Here is an 18,635-nt window from a genome sequence, read left to right as displayed (position 1 = left end):
GCTGTAGGGGACTTCAAGCTCATCTCATTCCAACTCCAGCTGCCAGGGCAGGGACACCTTCAGCTAGACCAGGTTGCTCCAAGCCCAATACAACCTGGCCTTGAAAACTTCCAGGGATGGGTAGCCCATAAAAAGTCTCTGGGCAAACTTTGCCAGTGCCCAGAATATGAACAGAGCAGTTGGCCTCCTGCCAATGCTCAGTGTGGCATTCCTGGCAGTTCAGTGGGTTCTGGCTACAATAGGAACCTTAACCAGTCATTGCCACTTATTTCATGTTAGAGCACACAGGTGCCAAGACAGTGGGAAAATGAACAAAATTTCAAAACACAGGAGAAGACATTCAAGGAGTGAATTTAAAAACAGTAAGACAGTTTCCTAGAAGGAAAACAGTAACAGCATAGCTATATATTCAAATACAATCATTACAGAACAAATGAAAACCTCTACATTAAATATTCAGTTGATTTATAGTAGGTGGGAGGTTACTGTGCTTTTTCAATTGATTAAAAAACTGTGTTAAAACAAAGCTATTTGTTTTCTCCCATTTATCAACCACTATTAGGGCACTGGCAGCACCTCCCCAGTTAAAGTACACCTGTTATCTGCAGTTTATTCCCATAGCCAGTAGCAAAACATAAAAGGCAAGTTTTCCAAACAGAAACCCAAACTCATGAAACACTAGGAAACACTATTTAAGTTTTTCTAGCATTATTGGATGCCAAATCAAAGCCATATATGTGCCAACAGACCCAGAATAACAAAACTGAGTTACTCTATTTCATCCCAAAATTCCAACAAGAGAAATTCAATGACTATTCCACAGCTACTGAAAGCAGTAACAGGTAACTTCAAGTTCCTTATCACCTCAGACTGCCCAAAACTGAGGTGTTTAAGATGGGGTTTTTTGATGTTGATTTGCTGAAGACAGTAGGTCAGTGCATTTACAATATACTCACTCTCGCTCTTTTTCCGTCAGCTTGTCATTTATATTGTCTTTGATTGTAGACCGGGAGCCCTTGTGAATGATAGGATACCTGAGTGGCACTTGTAAGAAGAAGGATATCATGGAAATTAGGTGAGCAGTATAGCCCAGAGCAACAGCAATGCTTCCATCATCTTTTGCTGTCAATGACAAAAACATTCTATTATTAATTGCATCCACTGAATCCTAATACTCATCTTTATTGCTCAGAGAACAACAATTACTGTAGCTCTCAGAAGTCAGAACTCAAGGACAGAAGGAGACCTGGTGTCATTCTGGAGAGCTTTACAAGTGTTTGCACTTCACTGTGTGGTGATGCCTCTTGCGATTAGCCACAGAAAACTGGTGATGGCTTACTGTCCTGCAAATTTTACTTTCAAATCTACACTGCCAGGTGCCACGATCGGGAAGGTGAAGAAGAGATGGGAAAAGTAAAACAAAATTCCCAAGACAAAACTCAAGTATTAAGATTTCTGCGTTTCTCTAGATGGAGCTGACAAGTGTGAGTGGGATCAGGAGAAAGATGAATTCCTCAATTTTATTCACAAGTGAGATCAGTTGGAGAGACACTGACCCCAAGCTATGAACTCTGTTCTCTGCCAATAGCTGGAAAAACATAGATTAACCCATTGTTTCAAAGTATCATTTTCAATCTGACATTTAAAGTTTCAACCTTAAAGCTTCACCTGCCAGAATACACATAGATCTTGCAACTGAAACTACATATTTTAGCCATATAAAGGCTTTTCCTTTCTCTTTTCTCTATTTTAAATTCTTTCTAAGGGATACAGACAGCACAATAGTAATCCCTTCTGATGCATCCATGAAACCAGCTGAGCAGAGGACCTTCAATAAAGCTTATAATGATATTCAACAACCATGCTGAGCTCTATCAGAGCCTGTCATGATATATGTATTTAAGTTACACCCTTGCCAAAATGGATTTTCTAGAAAAGGCTGAAAATTTGCAGCAAAACTGGTTTTATGGATTTTTTTTTGACACACAGTTTTTTAAAAGACAGATCTACTGAGTCTGAGATAAGATCTATGCCAGACAGCTGGGTTTCAAATTTAACTGCTGATTTCACTAAATTGAATGCTTAGTACTTCTTCCTCACAACATAATTCTTCTAAAGACTTGGATAAAGAATTAGTAATTATTTTGCAATTAATTAATACCAGGAAACTGAAAATGGGCCAGAAGATGGCACACCACTCATTCCTCAGGAGTTAGCAAACTGAGTTCATTACCACATTCAGTGCAACCAGGGAAACAAAAAAAAATAGACTGATTTTTGTCCTACTGACAAATTAATTTGTTTTAAAGATTATTCCTTCAATATTGAAGCATCCAATATTATTAGTACAAGTTAATTACTATGGGGTGGCTTTAAAGAGTCAGACAATTGATGGAGGTTTTTGCTCAAGTAACCAGAGTGAACAAAGGGGCAAGAAATCCTCAAGGAGATTTTAAAGAATTTCCAGTTCACGTCAGACATTTGTAGATGAATGCACGCAGTTACCTGTACAACTGTTATAGAGGCAGGCATATGAGATATTTGTTTCTGGAATAGGATGAGGGCTGAAGTAGAAGGTTACTTGTAAAGTACTCCATACTGTCAGAGACGTTCAAAGGCTTTTTTTGCAAGGTATTTACTTGGCAAGTTCACCAGCAACTACAGCAAACCAAATGGGGATTCATGCCTGTTGCCCCACCAAGATTTATGGACTAAAATTAGCCCCAATGGAATTCTAGGTCAGACACCAATATTTTCCAGAATCACTGACTTTGGAAGGCACTTCACCCCTGGCTCAGAGCAGGTTGTCCCCAGGACTGTGTCCAGCTGGGTTCTGAGCATCCCCCAGAATGGAAACTTTGCTGCCTCTCCAGATAGCCTCTCCCAGTGTTTCAATATGCAGTCTTAGAACACAGAGGTACTTTACTAAGAGTCAAAAGGAACCTCCTTTGCCTTAACTTGCAAGTACCAACAAATAATTGGTCAGGTTTTTTCTAGTCTATTATCTTTCTGGTCAAAAATTTGGACCCCAAGCTATGGCTAGCAGTTTTCTTAATTTTACTAATTTTAGAAGCAGTGTTAACTGTAACAATTACATTAAGAATATGCAGCTACCTTGAAAGTCCTCAGAATTAGGAAGCTTGACTCCACAAACAAAGTAATCCTTTTGGTTGTTCTGTAAATTTAATATCAACAATGGAAAGTGAGCATGAAACAATAACATCCAGAACACCAAAACCTGCATAAAACACTACAACAAAGCTAACAAACAATAAAATAAAAATAAAAAACCCTAAATATTCAACTAAACTTAGAGTGACTGACACAGTATTTTAATCCACACGTCACACAGTTTGGAAAATAAATACAACTTTTTTAAAAAGTGAAGAACTTTATGTTAATTTATTATATAAAAGATTTTGAATCTCAACATTTTAACATGTCTCTGTGCACTCAGCTAGCCTACTGTCAGGGTTACTTTATTAACTGTACACAAAATGGAAAACAACCATTAAATTTTAGCTATTCTATTTTCATAGAGGACACTGTGTATGAGGTGCTGGCCTAAGTTCCCTCCCTGTAAAGTTTGTAATCTAAAGACCAAACGTCAGAAAAAGCTGAAGTAAACAGAATGAGCAAAGAGCAGATTCTGTCACAAGTAAAGTATAATATTTGTTGGCAGTGTAATAAATAGGAACTACATTTCACATTGAGAAGATTGTCAGGATGTTGAAAACATACCAAATCAATAGGGTAGATGTAGGACAGCTCCGACAGCAGCTGCTTGCATCGAATAGTCTGCTGGGCATTTATCTTCAAAAACTGTTCTCTTTGGGGAAAGAGATTCCAAAACTATTATTTTCTTCAAAAGCTCCAAATAAAGGTACCAAGCTGTCATATCCCTTCTGCAGCTTCTCAACTATCACCTCCTATCCTCCAAATAGTTAGGTAAACCCACCCAAAAAAAAATACAACACACAAAGCTAATTTTTGTTTTCAGGCATATCATACATTATAGACCTATTTTGACTACAAGAATAAGGGCTGTGTTACACTAAAACACACCTGAAATTCCTATCAAGAGTTTACACAGACAACCAAGCATTAGTTTTCTTCTCTTCTAGACTTGCCACTGGTAATCACTTTAGATATCTACAAATTGTAGCAGGGATATCTTAACAAAAGTTTTGGGGCAACATGAGGAAGAATTTGGTGCCAGAAGTCCCATTTCAATGGCTTGCTCTCAAGCTTATCTTTTTTTTCCAAATATAGAACAAATATAGGTCCTTTTACCTCTTAGCAGTGCATTCCTTTCTTGATTCATATAGAGATTCATTATGCTCTTCAAGTTTCTGGTATTCAGTCCCAAATGCATTTTCTAAGCAACAGGAGGAATCAGGAAAAAAAATAGTAAAAATATTTTCTTAGTTATCCAAAGTTTTAAAAGTAGATATTGACAAAATGTTGACAATAATCCTCCCCTTATTCTTACCCTCCCATTTTCCCTATTAAGCGCCCAAACTAGAGAATGTCAGTCAGCACAAGAGGAACACCTGTCTTCATGCACTACACACCATTCACCAGCCAAATACAACCCATCAGATTTCATCTTCCTTTAATACCTATTCCTCTCACAACCATACAGTGCACTAATCCAATTATGGGATCTCAATACTTGCATAGCCAGAAAAAAGTACATGGTAAAAACAATACTTGCACAGCCAGAATAAAGTACAGGACAAAAACCATCCTTTTTAGTAGCAGACTCAATACTCAATTTTTTGTTTTCAATACTTCGTTGCAAGATTTTTTGTTTTCAACTAAGTATTGAAAACAAACAATCCTCCAACAAAATCAAGTATGTGTATAGTTTGGTCTTGGTGAGCTCTGAAGAGACAGTGACACAGCATTTCACTATAGGAGACTTGCCTGGTAAAGGATGATACCAAGATGACTGAGTCACTTCCATATTAAAATATTAAGAGGGATTTTTGTCTTCTAATCCTTAAAACTGAATCCAAATCACAGGTACAGCAACTTCCCTCATGACATGGGAAGTCCCTTTATGATGGCAATGTTTACTGTACTATACTGCAGTTCTTCTGATGTTCCCAAAAAATGTCAATTAAACACAGATTTAAGATTGCTTTGGAGAGGTGTCATAGTAAGAACTTTAATTTAGAGACAAAATACCGGAAATGCTGTCTAAAACTCTGGATAACATATAGTGAAGAAATTACACCTGGCTGCAAATTTTAGATAAAGAAAAAACACAAGCAGTGCATTAGAGTCAGACAATGAAAATAGAAAAGAAACCAGCACTTTCATTCTGGTCATAAACTGGACTAAGGTTTCTACACATACCTCTGTCAAGCAAAAGACTTTTTTGCTTATGCAACAAGGCTACTTCTTGACCAAGGGCCTTCTTCTGTCGCTCCAGTTCATTACGCAGCACCAGGATCTTCAACTGTAAACATTCACTCTCCTTTTTCTATGGGAAGAAATACAGATTTAAAAAAAAGAAAAAAATGTTTCTCTGCATAGAAGCAGTTCCATAAAAGGTGGTAGGAGAGAGTGAAAAAACAGGACAAGACTAGCACCTGCCTAAGAATGGAGCTTATACACTACTACAGGAAACAGATTCCCAAAGACTAATCATTTTGCTGCTTTGGAAGGAAAGCAATGCAGCTGTGTGTCACAGTGCTGGATCCTCCTGTGGGCTGCATTTCTCTTGAGCCCAGACGAAAAATTAAGAATAGTGCTTCACCAGAACACAAGAACGGGCAGCACAGCACTAGCAGCAGGATGAGCATTCATTCCCTAGCAAAGGGCTCACCAGCAAGAGGGAAGGTGAGCAGTAAGAAGTCTACACAAAGTGAAGGCAGGAGCTGGAAAAGGGCTGGAGATATTCAAGGTGCACTATTAGATTCAACTCCCAGCTTCAGGACGATGAGAATAAGAGGATACAAAGGAAAAGCTGAGAGAGTGTTCAGCCGGAAGAACAGAAAAGGCTCCAGGGAGACTTTAGAGCCCCAGTTGTCCAAGAGAGCCAGAGAGGGAGTTTGGACAACAAGGGCCTGAAATGACAGGACAAGGGTAAATGGCTTCCCACTGCCAGAGAGTAGTGTTAGATGGGATGTTAGGAAGTAAATTCTCGGCTGTGAGGATGAGGAGGCCCTGGCACAGGTTGCCCACAGAAACTGTGGCTGCCCCATGCCTGGAAGCGTTCAAGGCCAGGTTGGACAGGGCTTGGAACAGCCTGGTCTAATGGAAGGTATGCCTGCCTATGGCAGGGTTTGGAAATGAATGAGCTTTAAGGTTCCTTCCAACCAAAAACATACTAGTATTGTATGATATAGTTTTGTTCTCAGATATTTAAAAATTAAAAGCCTTTGCAAGGAGGAACAAGCATATCCATAACTGAAAAGGTAATGGTTAAACAGTCAAGACGCCAGAAGGCAAAGAAGCTCTGGGTTGGTAAGGCTCACAAGAGATTTTATATTGCCCTGTATGGAAGGTGACTTCTTCACCTCTTCATCTACAACGTAACCCCTGTAATTACAGGGAGTAAACAAGCTCCCATTTTTCCCATTTTGTAAAATCCTTGAACCAGTTTAACACTTTTGGAACTTAGCTGAGTACTCTCAACTCAGAATCTGCTTTACAGCAGTAAATTAACTTCACACTGCAAATGTGTCCTTTACAAGGCACCAAACACATATCACTGAGTACCAACATAATGAAGTCACCACAGACCACTCCTGTTTTGTCAACTCATCTTTGAACCAAGATCAGCTTTCCTGGGCAGAAAGCAGAAACTAATGTCAACAGACATCTCTAGGGAGGGGAGAGGAGGAGAGCAGGCAAAACCAAATGTCAAAAGCCATTGGAAGATCTAGTACAATTTCTGGTTAAAATGACTATGTCACTTGAGTGACAGCATTTGCATGAATTCTGTTCATCCAAAGGGAGTCAGGGTGCAAGAAGATACAGCCAATAGACTCACCTCACTCTAAATCCACCACAGGTTCCTGTCAAGTTTCATATAAATCATTAGAAGTCTGTTTTTCCTGAAAGACCTCTTTCATGCACTATGCAATGTTTAGGCTTTGATAACATGATTGTACAAAATAAAGGTAAGAACAGGATAACTGATTTATCAATCCATCTGAGTAACTCACACAACTCAAACTGATGATATTATACAGCTCTCAGATGAATTCCCATTTAAAATGGCAGGTGTAAAGAAAGATTCCAAGTTCAAGTGTTAAAAAAAAGCTTACAATCAATCCATCAGTCAGATGCTTCAGCAAGGCCATAAAATAAGGTTTTAATAATTCAAACATACCAGTTCATTCCTTGTAGATGTACATCTCAGCTTTTCTTCAATCTCCCTTCCTATTTTCTGAACAGTTACCTGAGTCTGTTTAATTGCACACTGAGCTCTGTGGAGCCTGCAAGGAGAAAGTTACAGCTGTAGTAAAGGTTCCCCACATGTGCAAACACCTCAAAACCAGCAACAGGAATACAAACTCAGACTGTCAGCTTCCATTTCAAAATACCAAATGAGGAAGCACATGGAAGGCAGGGTTAGATGGGACATTGGGCAGAAACTGCTCCCTGTCAGAGTGGTGAGGCTCTGGCACAGGCTGCCCAGAGAAGCTGTGGCTGCCCCATCCTTGGAAGTATTCAAGGCCAGGTTGGACAGGGCTTGGAGCAACCTGGTCTAGAGCAAGGTGCTAGAACTGGATGAGCTTTAAGGTCCCTCAACCCCAAACCATTCTGTGATAACTTGCATATTTATGAAGAAAACTGCCAAGTCTTTAAATTCAATCGACTATCAAAATCTCCTGTTCAATTTCTCAATTCAACAGATACTGACCAGGCTGCAGATGAGAGAACAGGTAATTACAGGTACCTCAAGTTAAATCCCCATCAACGTGAAAACAGATACACACAAGCATTGTTAACACAGGCCAGCTTTAGGAAAAGTGCAAGTATCCTTTAGCTAACACACAGCTACCCAGCCAAAAATATGAAACATTCTTCACTATGCTATGGGTTCTTCTGTAGCAAAAACATAGGCTTCTTAATTGAATCACGTTTGAAAATATTAAAATATTATGATGATGCATTACTGATTGCTAGCTCTGGCTTCAGGGCGAAGAGAGAAAACCAATTATTTGCCATATTTACTGGAAAAAAAAAAACAGGCAGAGGAAAAAGATGGCAAAAACAAGTCTAAGAGAGATATTAACTGCTAACAATTAACATCTTTCTTAAAATTAACAGAGTAGAAATTACTGGATTTATTAGAAAGAGAGGAGTTGTACATGGAAACAAACAGTGCTAGTAATAAACTAGGTCTTGTGATTTAGCACTTTTATATGTTACAGCTCTAAATGAATACACTTAAGTCACCAGATGCCTTTAGTTCCTTCACACTGTTGTTTCTCCTAAAGACCACTAATAGCATAATTTAAAGCAAAAAACTAAGTAATTTCTGGGTTTCTCTTGAGTTTCTCAAGCTACTCATAGCACCAGCAGCCACAGAGCTGGCCAGGGGCCATCCCATATGAAGGAACACTGCTCTGCTGGCTGCTGAGGGGGTGGGAGGTGGCTAAGACTGCTCAGACCAACAGTCCTGCATCACCCAAGGGCTTGGTCTAAACACACCTAATGAAGAACTGAGACCTCCTGGAAACCCTTATCCTACTGGGAACTACTTCTTACACCTCCCACCTTTGTGAATTCATCTTGAGGCTGTTGGCTACGGAACATGTGGTTACACAGGTCAAAGCCAAGGTTTGCTGACCATCCTAAACATCACTCAGAGCTCTGCTGTCATCTCATCCACTTCCACACTTCCCAACTTGTCTCTTTCCAAAAGTCTGCAATGTTTTCCTTCTACACATAAGAAAGTCTTACCCAAGACAAAACTTTTGGGCAAAGAATAATAAGTGAATGACATTTCCCCTTCTTCTTTATGTAGTTTAACATTGGAAGAACATCCTTGATTTAGTCCATTAGGTGATCACAAGACAGTCTTACAAGTTTTCACAGCACTCCATTTAGGCAGCAAAACCTCCTGGAATGTGTTCTACTCGTTGAAAGAGTACTTACATAATGGAGAAATTATTAGAAAGGTCATTTGCCACATGAGTTCCTCACAGTGATTTGATCAACACTCATTAACAACCTACAAGTTGTGCAGTAACTAAGTTCTCCTATGCATGCTCAAAGGATAAGGAACAAACATCTACAGAGACTGACTTCTCAAAACAATACATACAGTCAAATACTTGTTCAAGTGGTGAATCAGTATCTAAATATAAATTTCTGACATATAAAAACTGCTATACAAAATAATTCAGCAATAAAATCTGGTATTAATAAGAGATTTATTTCTTTTTAAGCCAAGCATCATCCACTCATATTTTGCACAGTTAAACTTTGTTGCCTTGATGCCAAATAGGGCCATTTACACTGCAAGACAGAAAAATTACTGATATTGGTTGACTCAATCCCAGTACATCCACTATTGTTCTAAGAACTTTAAAATAGTAACCTGACCACATCCAAAGTTAAATCTTACAAGATTAAAATTTTAGAGATTTCATGTCACAAAAGCAGCCACCATCAACAGAGTTTTTTTTGCAGCCCAAAAAAAAGCCTCCACATGGAAATCTTTGGTCATCCAACAAGGGGAATGCAAACTAAGCTATTAAGAATAGCAACATGGAAATTTTGTGTATCACTTCAGCACAAGCAGACCTTGGTGGAAGCAATTATGATTGCACAATGAAGATCAGCAAGCTGAGCCCATAAATCTGGATTAAAACATATACAGAATAAACAGAGAGAAACTTCAACCCTGAGTGACCACATCTTGTTTCCATTTCAGGCTAAATGCAGGTCCAATGCTACAGCTTAGTCAGCACAAGCTGTGCTTTGAGCACAATCCTGCCTGGTTTAATAACTGTCAACAGTAAGCCAAATGATTACATCACCTGCATGCCATCAGCCAACCTGGGATTCTTCCTACGTTGCCCAAGACTTCATTTTTTTAAGTACTTTATTAAAAATAGCACTTCCATAGCACTTTAAAAGCTAATTGAGGACTTGAAGAGGCCACTGGCCTGCTACCAAATTTCCTCCAGCAATTGGGAAAGCCAAGCCAGTTACAGCAGAAACTCCAGCCTTTTTAAAGGGATAGTTTAGCCAACAGTGTTGTCACTCAGTGTCTGCAGCAGCTCAGAGCCATTGTCAGCCAGAAGCAGAGCAACTGGAACGGGATGATTGACAGATTTACTGCTCTTGCTTGGGGACCTGAGAGCTGCTCTGCAATTGTCCAACATCAGGCCAGTTCCATGCTGCTGCCTGGGAAAGACCGGAAAGCAAAGCAGACATTTAAATTCTTGAGCATCCTGACTGACTGAAAGTGGAGATCCACAAGGCTGCTGTTCTACCTCCATTCCTACAGCACCAGCCTTCTGAGATGGGAGAGATTAAGAAAACACAAAACACTCTCCCTCCCTTTGACAGTTTAAAAAACCATTGGATACATTAAAAGTGTAATCCATGTATTGAAGCTAAGACTAACACAAGCTGCATCCCTACTTGGTCTACAAAGGACCAGCATATAAAATTTCAATGTCTCTCCTCTATACTTTCTAGATCCCAAGTTCCTGAAACACAGGTTATTTGGGTTATTTTCTCAAGGCCTTTCAACTCTTACACCTAACTGCTTTCCCTAACAAATACTGCCGCCTTCCCTCCTCCCAGAAAATGCCCAAAACCCACTCTCTACCTTGGCTGTAAGATTCGAAACCATTCTAGCATACAGTGTTCCACCAATCAATCCAATATGGGTACTGGCTTGGATGGAGACAGAAAAACTGGTTAGCAAGTTTTGGACTTCTTCATCATTACAGGATTTCTTTGACATAATGTTCTTGTCTTTGCAAGATCAATCAGTTTTCCTTACTTCCCAGGACTGAACAGTGCAATGGTCCAACATAACTTGACTTTACAGCTTCAGAATGTGCTGTAACAACATATTCTCTTTCTTTAAGCCTGCAGTAAGTTTGAACGTTCAGCTGGAGCACTTCCTTTTCAATATGCTACAGTATTCTCATCTCTCCTGGTCATGCATTAGTCCAGTGATTTACTAATTTGCATAGCAAATTCATTTCTGGCTGCAATCTCTAAAAAACTGAAAGCTGGAGTATAGTGAGAGTTGTGTCTATTAAGTTTCTTGGTTTGAAAGACAGGGATCTGTCAAGGAAGGCAGAACTTCCCTTGAAATGGAAAAATTACCTCCTTCCCTCCAAATTATTATAACCTGGAAATTAAGGGGCTTTCAGGCAAATATATGAGTAAAGGAATAACAGGGCTTTACTAGTACTTATATGTACAACAAGACAACCAAACAATGGCAGCAACAACAAACAAAACCAGAAGCCCAGTAAAGACAGCCTTCTCTTGGCTGCCAAACACCTTCCCCTTCAGTGCAGTTCCAGTCACGGCCGGCAGGGGCGCTGGTGGCTGCCGGCCAGGTGCGATAGTTCCCCAGCGGCTGCAGGGGGCGCTGTGGCGCGAGCGCACTGGCACCTGCCTGCCATGGTAATGGCGGGCGAGTGGAATGGCAAAAATGGGCCGCAGCAGGAACCTCGGAGCAGCACCTCGGATGGCAGAGGCAGGCACACACACCCCCACACTTTACCCCGAGGTGGAACAGCCTTAGCAGGAGCTGCAGGTGTCGGGTGGATTCGGGATGCTGAGTCAGAGTGTAGCCAAAAAGCCTGAGGCAGCAGCAGGAAGAAGTGCAGCTGGGCTTCAGCACGCAGCCAGGGTGACACGCCCTCCAGGAGTGAGGAGCGAGTCAGGCTCCCAGGTTTTCCCCTGGATAGAAGATGAGGGTCCTTTCCAGTCAGATCAGGCATTAATAAGGTCCAGTTAAACCGGTGCTCTAACGAACAAAGGCTCACCCACGGTAGAAGAAGCAGTGAGAGGACAGAGGCCCCGCAGTGGCAGCAAATCCTCCGGCAGCAGTGACTGCAGACCGGTTGTCCCTCCTCCAATCCCAATCCCGAGTGAGCCCAGTCCCTCACCCACCCACGAAAATCTGGCGGTATCGCTGCCCTTCCCAAGAGAATGCCTCTAGCTACGACAGTGCAGCCATCTTTTGTCTCTTTTAAGTGCTGGTCATTATGGTCTCTCAGCAACAGATGGGACAAAATACTACCAGAGAAAGAAAGAAAAGGAAAAATCTTAACGCATTAAGGTAACACATGCTTTCTTTACATTATTGAAAGAGTCTCAGCTTCGTCAGACAATTGATACATGATTTTGCAGTTCTATCATCCAGTCCCAATATCTATTTTCTATCAGACATATCTGGATTTTTCATGTATAGAACTTTAAGCCATAAATACTGTTATGAACAAAAAAAAAGTTACCTTTTTTTTAAGAGAAGGAGCAGCAGAGGAGTTTTTGAGTTGATCTGAGAGTTGACCATTGACTAAGAGTTCTTTGTTAGTGAAATGTTGTAACCGCCAGTTAAGTATCCTTAAGTATCGCCATTTGACTCTCTATTGTGGAGGATTCTTGTTTTTCAGCACCACCCTAGTCTGTTGCCAGGAGGATGAACACCCCCCTCGGATGGTGGGGAGAGGGGGATATTTGCATCTCAGGAGACATGCAAATTTACCTCCAAACCCAGACTACCTTGGGACAGTATCTTTACCAAATCCTGGAAAATACCCCAAAAGAGACAAGCCAAAGCAGAACTGAGAGGTCAGAGTGGTGTCTGGACAGCAGGGCCGAGGTCTGAAGCCGGCAGAGATGCTTGAAAACCTCGGTCACTCCTCGCCCCAACTACAAACAATGCCAGTCAGACCCAGGACCCGCTGAACTGACAACCCAAACTGAAACCCTGGGTATACCCCACTGCCTTGCGAGGTCAAGACTCCTGGCTCTGCCCCCTTGGGGACAGAGCTGCACAGTCCTCCTCTTCTGATTCACTGCTGGGAGCGGTGGCACAACTCCGCGGATCTGCCAAAACCCCCATTTTCGAGCTGATCACTTTAATAAAGGCATTAAAAAGGAAGAGAATCTCCTGCCCTGTTTATTTCAAATACCTCAATTAATTATTGTAGTCACATACTACATCTCCTTCTCACGAGAGAAATAAATGTTTCTGGTCATATTTGCCAGAACAACTTTAGTTTACAGCAAGACTAAATTTAAACTAAGAATTACTACATAGGATTTAGAAAATAGAATGGAACACTTCTGGCAATAAATGGCATGTAGGGTCCTGGAAGTAAAGTATCCAAATCTATTATCAAAAAAAAAAAAATTAAAGACTTTTCTATTAAATTCAGAAACTAGAATGCACACTACTTTATATCAGTCCACAAATTTAGATTCTGGAGAGTGCCAGCCAGCTGTAAGATTTTTTTCATAACCACTTAAACCATCATTTTCTACATCTGCTTTCCCACACGAAAAAATTCCTAATTTATAATCATATACTCCCTTTCCAATTTCTTAAGATACCCATACCTACAATTTATCAAAAGCAGATGTAGGGCAAGAAAAGACAGTAGGGAGTAAGAAAACAATAAAATACAAGTCTGACTTATTAATTTGTGACATCAAACCTCTACAAGAGCCAATACTGTAAGAAACTCATGTAATAGATGAGTAATGCGATGGTTGACTCTCACGATTAAAAGGCAAATATTATGCATATATGTTAAGAGAAATTTTATAGATTTATAGTTATGTTTTACCCCCTTGTGGTATTATCAGGGGGTGACCTGGGTAGTCAGGACATTTGGGTGGGTCAGCTTGTTACTATGGCAGCAGCTGACCTCCAATTCAGATTTGAGGAAGTGAACTCCACCCTGGACAGCAAAGAGGGAGTCAATGGACAGAACTTTGGGAGGGGCTAAAGGGTTAAAATGCAAAACCTCCATTGTGTGGATGAGTTCTGTTGTAGTTTTGATAAGGTCTTATAAACTTTTTAAAGTTTTTGAAAGTGAGTATCATTTCTCATACTCACACGAGACAGTGCTGATGCAGCACAGGTAACTTTCCATCATTTGTTCAAACAGTTCTGAGTCCTACAAATGTAAATCACTTACATGTAAGCCTTCTGTTTACATTGGAGAGTCTACATTTAAGCCTCACACATTTAAGACTCAAATTAAGCTTTAAAATAATCAAGTCCATGTGGATTTGTGGACTGCAATAGCAAATGCTTTGAGGTACTTGGAAACAGAGAAGAAAAGGAAAAAACACGTCTATCAAATGGGCAGGTTCCAGCCTCCAGCTTGAGGAATACTTAAGGAAGCTACCTAGGATATAGATCACCTTCAATACACACAGGGCATGAATGGAAGACGAGAGCCTTAAAGAGAAGTTCAGTTTTTTTGAGAAATGAAGCAACAAAATGCGAGATGTCTCTAGTTCTCTTATTCCAATTCACAGATTTAACTCCAGTTAAATGGATGGATTTAGGGGTTAGTTTTTTTAATTAAAAAAACACATATGGCAAATTACAAAGGAAGCTTCTTTTTGTTCTTTCTCAGTTTACAGATTACAGAAACCTTGCTACCAGAGCACACAGAATCATATGCAAGACACTGTATTTAGAAAAAAAGGTAAATTAGATGCAAATCAAATTTCTAAGTGCATAAACACATCAAGATGACTCCTGCCAGGTGGACAGTAACACCAGAATAATTCAACAGGCATTTCATAACAAATCGTCATAGAGGTTTCAGTTCTCACTCTGAGACAGTGAGCAAGCCTAAGACTGCGATTCACGGAACAACTGAAAAGGAAGATGCACAAATTCAGACTGAATGTGTTCCAGGCTCCACCCAAAAAGAGACCAGGTGCTCTCCACTTAATTCTGTTCTTCCACTCAAGGCCACACAACTGATAAAGTGCTTGTGACAGCAGAGCACAGCCTTACGGAATGCAGGAAGGAGGTGGAACACTAGCCAATATTTAGGTGACTCATGTTTCAAAGTTGCATACTGCTGCACTTTCCTCCTGAAAACCATCCCCAAATTCAAATCTGAGTCTTCTTCCAAGGGAGGCAGAATTCTGCCGCTACAGTAGTGAAAACTCCCACCTAACAGGGATGGTCATAATGCTCTCAGGAGTGTTCTGCAGTTTCTTGGACATCCATACACTTCCTGTCCTGCCCTGCTTTATTAAGCAAATTTATTAGAACATTTTCCCCATGACAAGATCTTTAATCTGTTTTATTTGTTCTCAGTCAAAATTTTGCCTTGACTTTCCCTGGTGTGGTTGGATAGTTCTGAGGATTTTAAAGACATGATTGCATTCACCAAAATCTCTACCCAGGCTGAGAGAGAAAGCAACTCACAGCACCATTCTCATGGCCATATTCAGGACAAAGGTGTAAAAAAATAAACAGTCCTGATGTTCACAAAATCCTCCTTCTTAAAAACTTTCAGGCATCTATCAGTAAATTACTTAGATTCTCCTTTGGTGACACTTGGCTACTTATCTTTAATCTAAGGAAGACATTTTCTACAATGAGGATGGTGAAACACTGGCACAGGTTGTTCAAGGTGGTAGTGGGTGCCCCATCCCTAGAAGTGTTCAATGCCAGATTGAATGGGACTTGGAGCAACCTGGTCTGCCATGGCAGACAGGTGGAACTGGATGATCTTTAAAGGTCCCTCTGAACCCAGCTATTGTACATGTACATATTCTACAACCCAGCTATTGTACATGTACATATTCTACAACATGCTGGTTTTCATCGATTTCATAGAGCCAGAAAAAGGAGGAGGAACGGGTTCTGGCTTCTCAGTATTGCTTCATTAATACCATCTTTTACACACTGTCACAAATAAGAAGGCAGAATAAAGCTACTTTTTAAGCCCTTCACAGCTTTGTGTAATTCCTCTCAAAAGTGCTTTGAAACAAAATTTGACCAAAAACTAGCAATATATCGAAGCTAAAAACATGCCACTGCAGAGGTAGCTTACTGCATATGGCATATTAGGAAAACTGAAGATCGGAGAAGCAGCAGACTAACCCAGCAGTTAACAAACACGTGCTGCTCTTATGCTTCATGGACTGTTTCAATTTGCTATGACCCATGCTACTCTCTGCTACAGATTTTGGCAAATGGCAGGCTTGTAAGTTTAGTGTTCTAATGACTGAATAGTCTCAGTTCCCATACAGCTCAGCACCATAGAGGTAAAATGCCTGGGAAGAGATTTGTCCAAAAGTCTGATGCCACCAATAAAAATCCTAAGGAACCTCTCAAAATAGAAAAAAAAAAAAAAATCAGATCCGAGTTTTCATCTCCATCGCTACTTCTCAGGAAGCCACCACAGCACAATTCCAACCCACAAGGCTTTCAGGCCAAGAAGGATGACACTTGTTCAACTGTTCATCCATTTCAGTACTGCTTAATTAAGCACTGTAGAGGTCTGATTCCAGCTCCTATTTATTAGTCTTGGCCTTAGGCCACCTGGATTTGCCTGTCCAAAGCCAAGGGGGGATGCCTGCCTGGTCTTGGCTGCCTATTGGGTATAAAGTGCCAGATCTTCCAGGTGCAAATCTTTCCTGTTTAGAAACATCAAACCTGGCCATCACAAAATCCCCCTGACACTTATCACTAGCAAAGGGATGTTTTAACAGAGAAACCTGGTGATTTAAGAGCAGGTAAGAGGAATCCTACAACCTTTTTCACACTTAAGATGGTATACTTCTGTATCAAGTAGGAGAAGATTATGGCAGCAGCAGAAGCAACAAAGAAGTCTAAAAGTCTGCAATGTGATTGCCAAGCTACTCTCAGAAAAAGCTAGGGCAAGGCACTGCAAGAGTATCAGGTTATTTATTAGTGATCACCTCTCCTGACCCATTCACACGCTACAAAAAGATGGTGACTGTTCCACTGCATAAACATCTGTAACTGCAACATTTAGAGAGATTTTGGTCACAGCTGAGTTGGGACCCTTCTCTGAGTAAAGGACAGCAAAGAGAAAAGCTAGAAACAGAAGACTTAATTATCAGTGCAACTAGATCATTTCTGCCTGTCCTTATCTCTATGCAGCTACCAGCATGCCACAAAGAATAGGGCAGCAAAAAGCAACTCTTTTCCATGTAGTCCCATCTACTTCTTAGCTCCATTGGGTTCACTTCCTTCATGGAGATGAAGATAGAAATAGAGGAACTTCAAGGAAGTTCAGAAGACAGTACAGCATTGCATGGCTCACATCTGGATTTATCAGATGCTGTGCAACTCTCTGAAGTCAGACAGCCGCTCTCTAGAGGAGAACATGTCTTTTTCCTGCCTTTCCTCCTCTTCACCCCACTAAACACCTGGAAGCCTAAAGTTTGGAACTGCTACTTAAATCAACCATACAATAGCAAAGTCTGGCTGAGCTCCTGTCAGACAGGACACTGACACTGTTCAAGATGGGCTGGTTTACAGAAGACCAGTCAATGTATCTGAGATGTACATGACCAGTCAATGTACACCTCAGCACTGAGCAGCTTAAGCCCACAAAGCCCTTGTGCTGCCCTATTCCCTACTATTCCCTACTCAGAGCTTATGAAAAACAGTTTCACTTTCAGCATTATTTCCATGTGTTAAAAATAGCTGCACAAAGCTATTACATATAGATTTGGCATATGCAATCCCAGTGACTGTAGTCTCAGAGAAATTACGCAGAGGAGCTACTAGTAAGTTTTTCAGCTCCACAGCAGCCTACATTGACCATGTATTTTGTCTTAATTTCTAGTTTCAAAGATCAAGTTCTGTTTGTTTAATAAAAAAATTAATTTCTGTTTGTTCATGTTCTGTTTGTTAATAAAGATAGAAGATTTTAAACAAAAGCAAAATAGCTATTTAAAAACATCTTCCCTAAAATAAGCTAAACAAAAGCTGATTTTATATCATGTCAACATATTTTAGCCATGGTCACTAGATGGTGATTTTTATGAATATCTCAGTTTCAGATCAAAGACAAACACTACCAACATTTCTATTCTTAAATAATATCTCTTCAGTGATGAGACATGTGCTCTTCTTTAAATGAACAGTTATATTACAGATAGTAAACCCTGAAGCAAACTCTGCGACTTAAAGCATACCCCTGCCCCATGAGAGATTAATACCCAGAAGTATTATTCAAATCAAATTCTGCCAAATTAGACACTAATAATATTAAGCAGCTAGTCTTTTTACCAGCCCAGCACTCAAATTATGACAATGTCAAATTCTGTTGCTGGTTTTGTTGTAAAAGAACACTTTTTCAAAGCAAGAACACAAGCAAAATGTCTTCAATCTGTACTAAGTGGCTGACTAAACACCACAAACACACCATGCCATCTGCTGAAGAACAGTTAAGCCATAGAGACAGCAGTTCTGAATGGAGTAATAAAACCTAATGGAAGCAAAACTTCAAAGGGGCAGATTTTCACTAGTTCTTAGAGTCCATTTGACTCCAGGAAGAATACGGGAGGATTTCAGGCATTCACATACTTAGAGGCACAAACCAATTGCTCTGTGTCACAACACAAAAAAGCTGCTTCAGAATACACTATATTAATTTTTGAATTTAGACATC

At 40.3% G+C, this 18,635-nt stretch overlaps 1 protein-coding gene across 3 annotated transcripts in view; it reads right to left on the bottom strand.

Annotated features, from left to right (window-relative positions):
- Positions 1-18,635, bottom strand: part of UVRAG (UV radiation resistance associated) — a 93,088-nt gene that overhangs the window by 46,784 nt on the left and 27,669 nt on the right. For 2 of the 3 annotated variants that reach the window (XM_009098896.4, XM_050974186.1), the window contains exons 7-12: positions 7,349-7,454; positions 5,365-5,491; positions 4,294-4,378; positions 3,742-3,829; positions 3,115-3,175; positions 957-1,122 (exon numbers count right to left, since the gene is read on the bottom strand). In XM_009098896.4, the coding sequence (XP_009097144.1) occupies positions 957-1,122; positions 3,115-3,175; positions 3,742-3,829; positions 4,294-4,378; positions 5,365-5,491; positions 7,349-7,454 (633 nt within the window). The remainder of the gene's footprint in view (positions 1-956; positions 1,123-3,114; positions 3,176-3,741; positions 3,830-4,293; positions 4,379-5,364; positions 5,492-7,348; positions 7,455-18,635) is intronic. The other variant, XM_050974182.1, reaches the window with a different exon arrangement.

The sequence above is a fragment of the Serinus canaria genome, chromosome 1 (assembly GCF_022539315.1).
Source record: "Serinus canaria isolate serCan28SL12 chromosome 1, serCan2020, whole genome shotgun sequence".
Taxonomy (NCBI): domain Eukaryota; kingdom Metazoa; phylum Chordata; class Aves; order Passeriformes; family Fringillidae; genus Serinus; species Serinus canaria.
The sequence above is the reverse complement of the archived record's forward strand: the minus strand, read 5'-3'. Positions and strand labels throughout refer to the sequence as shown.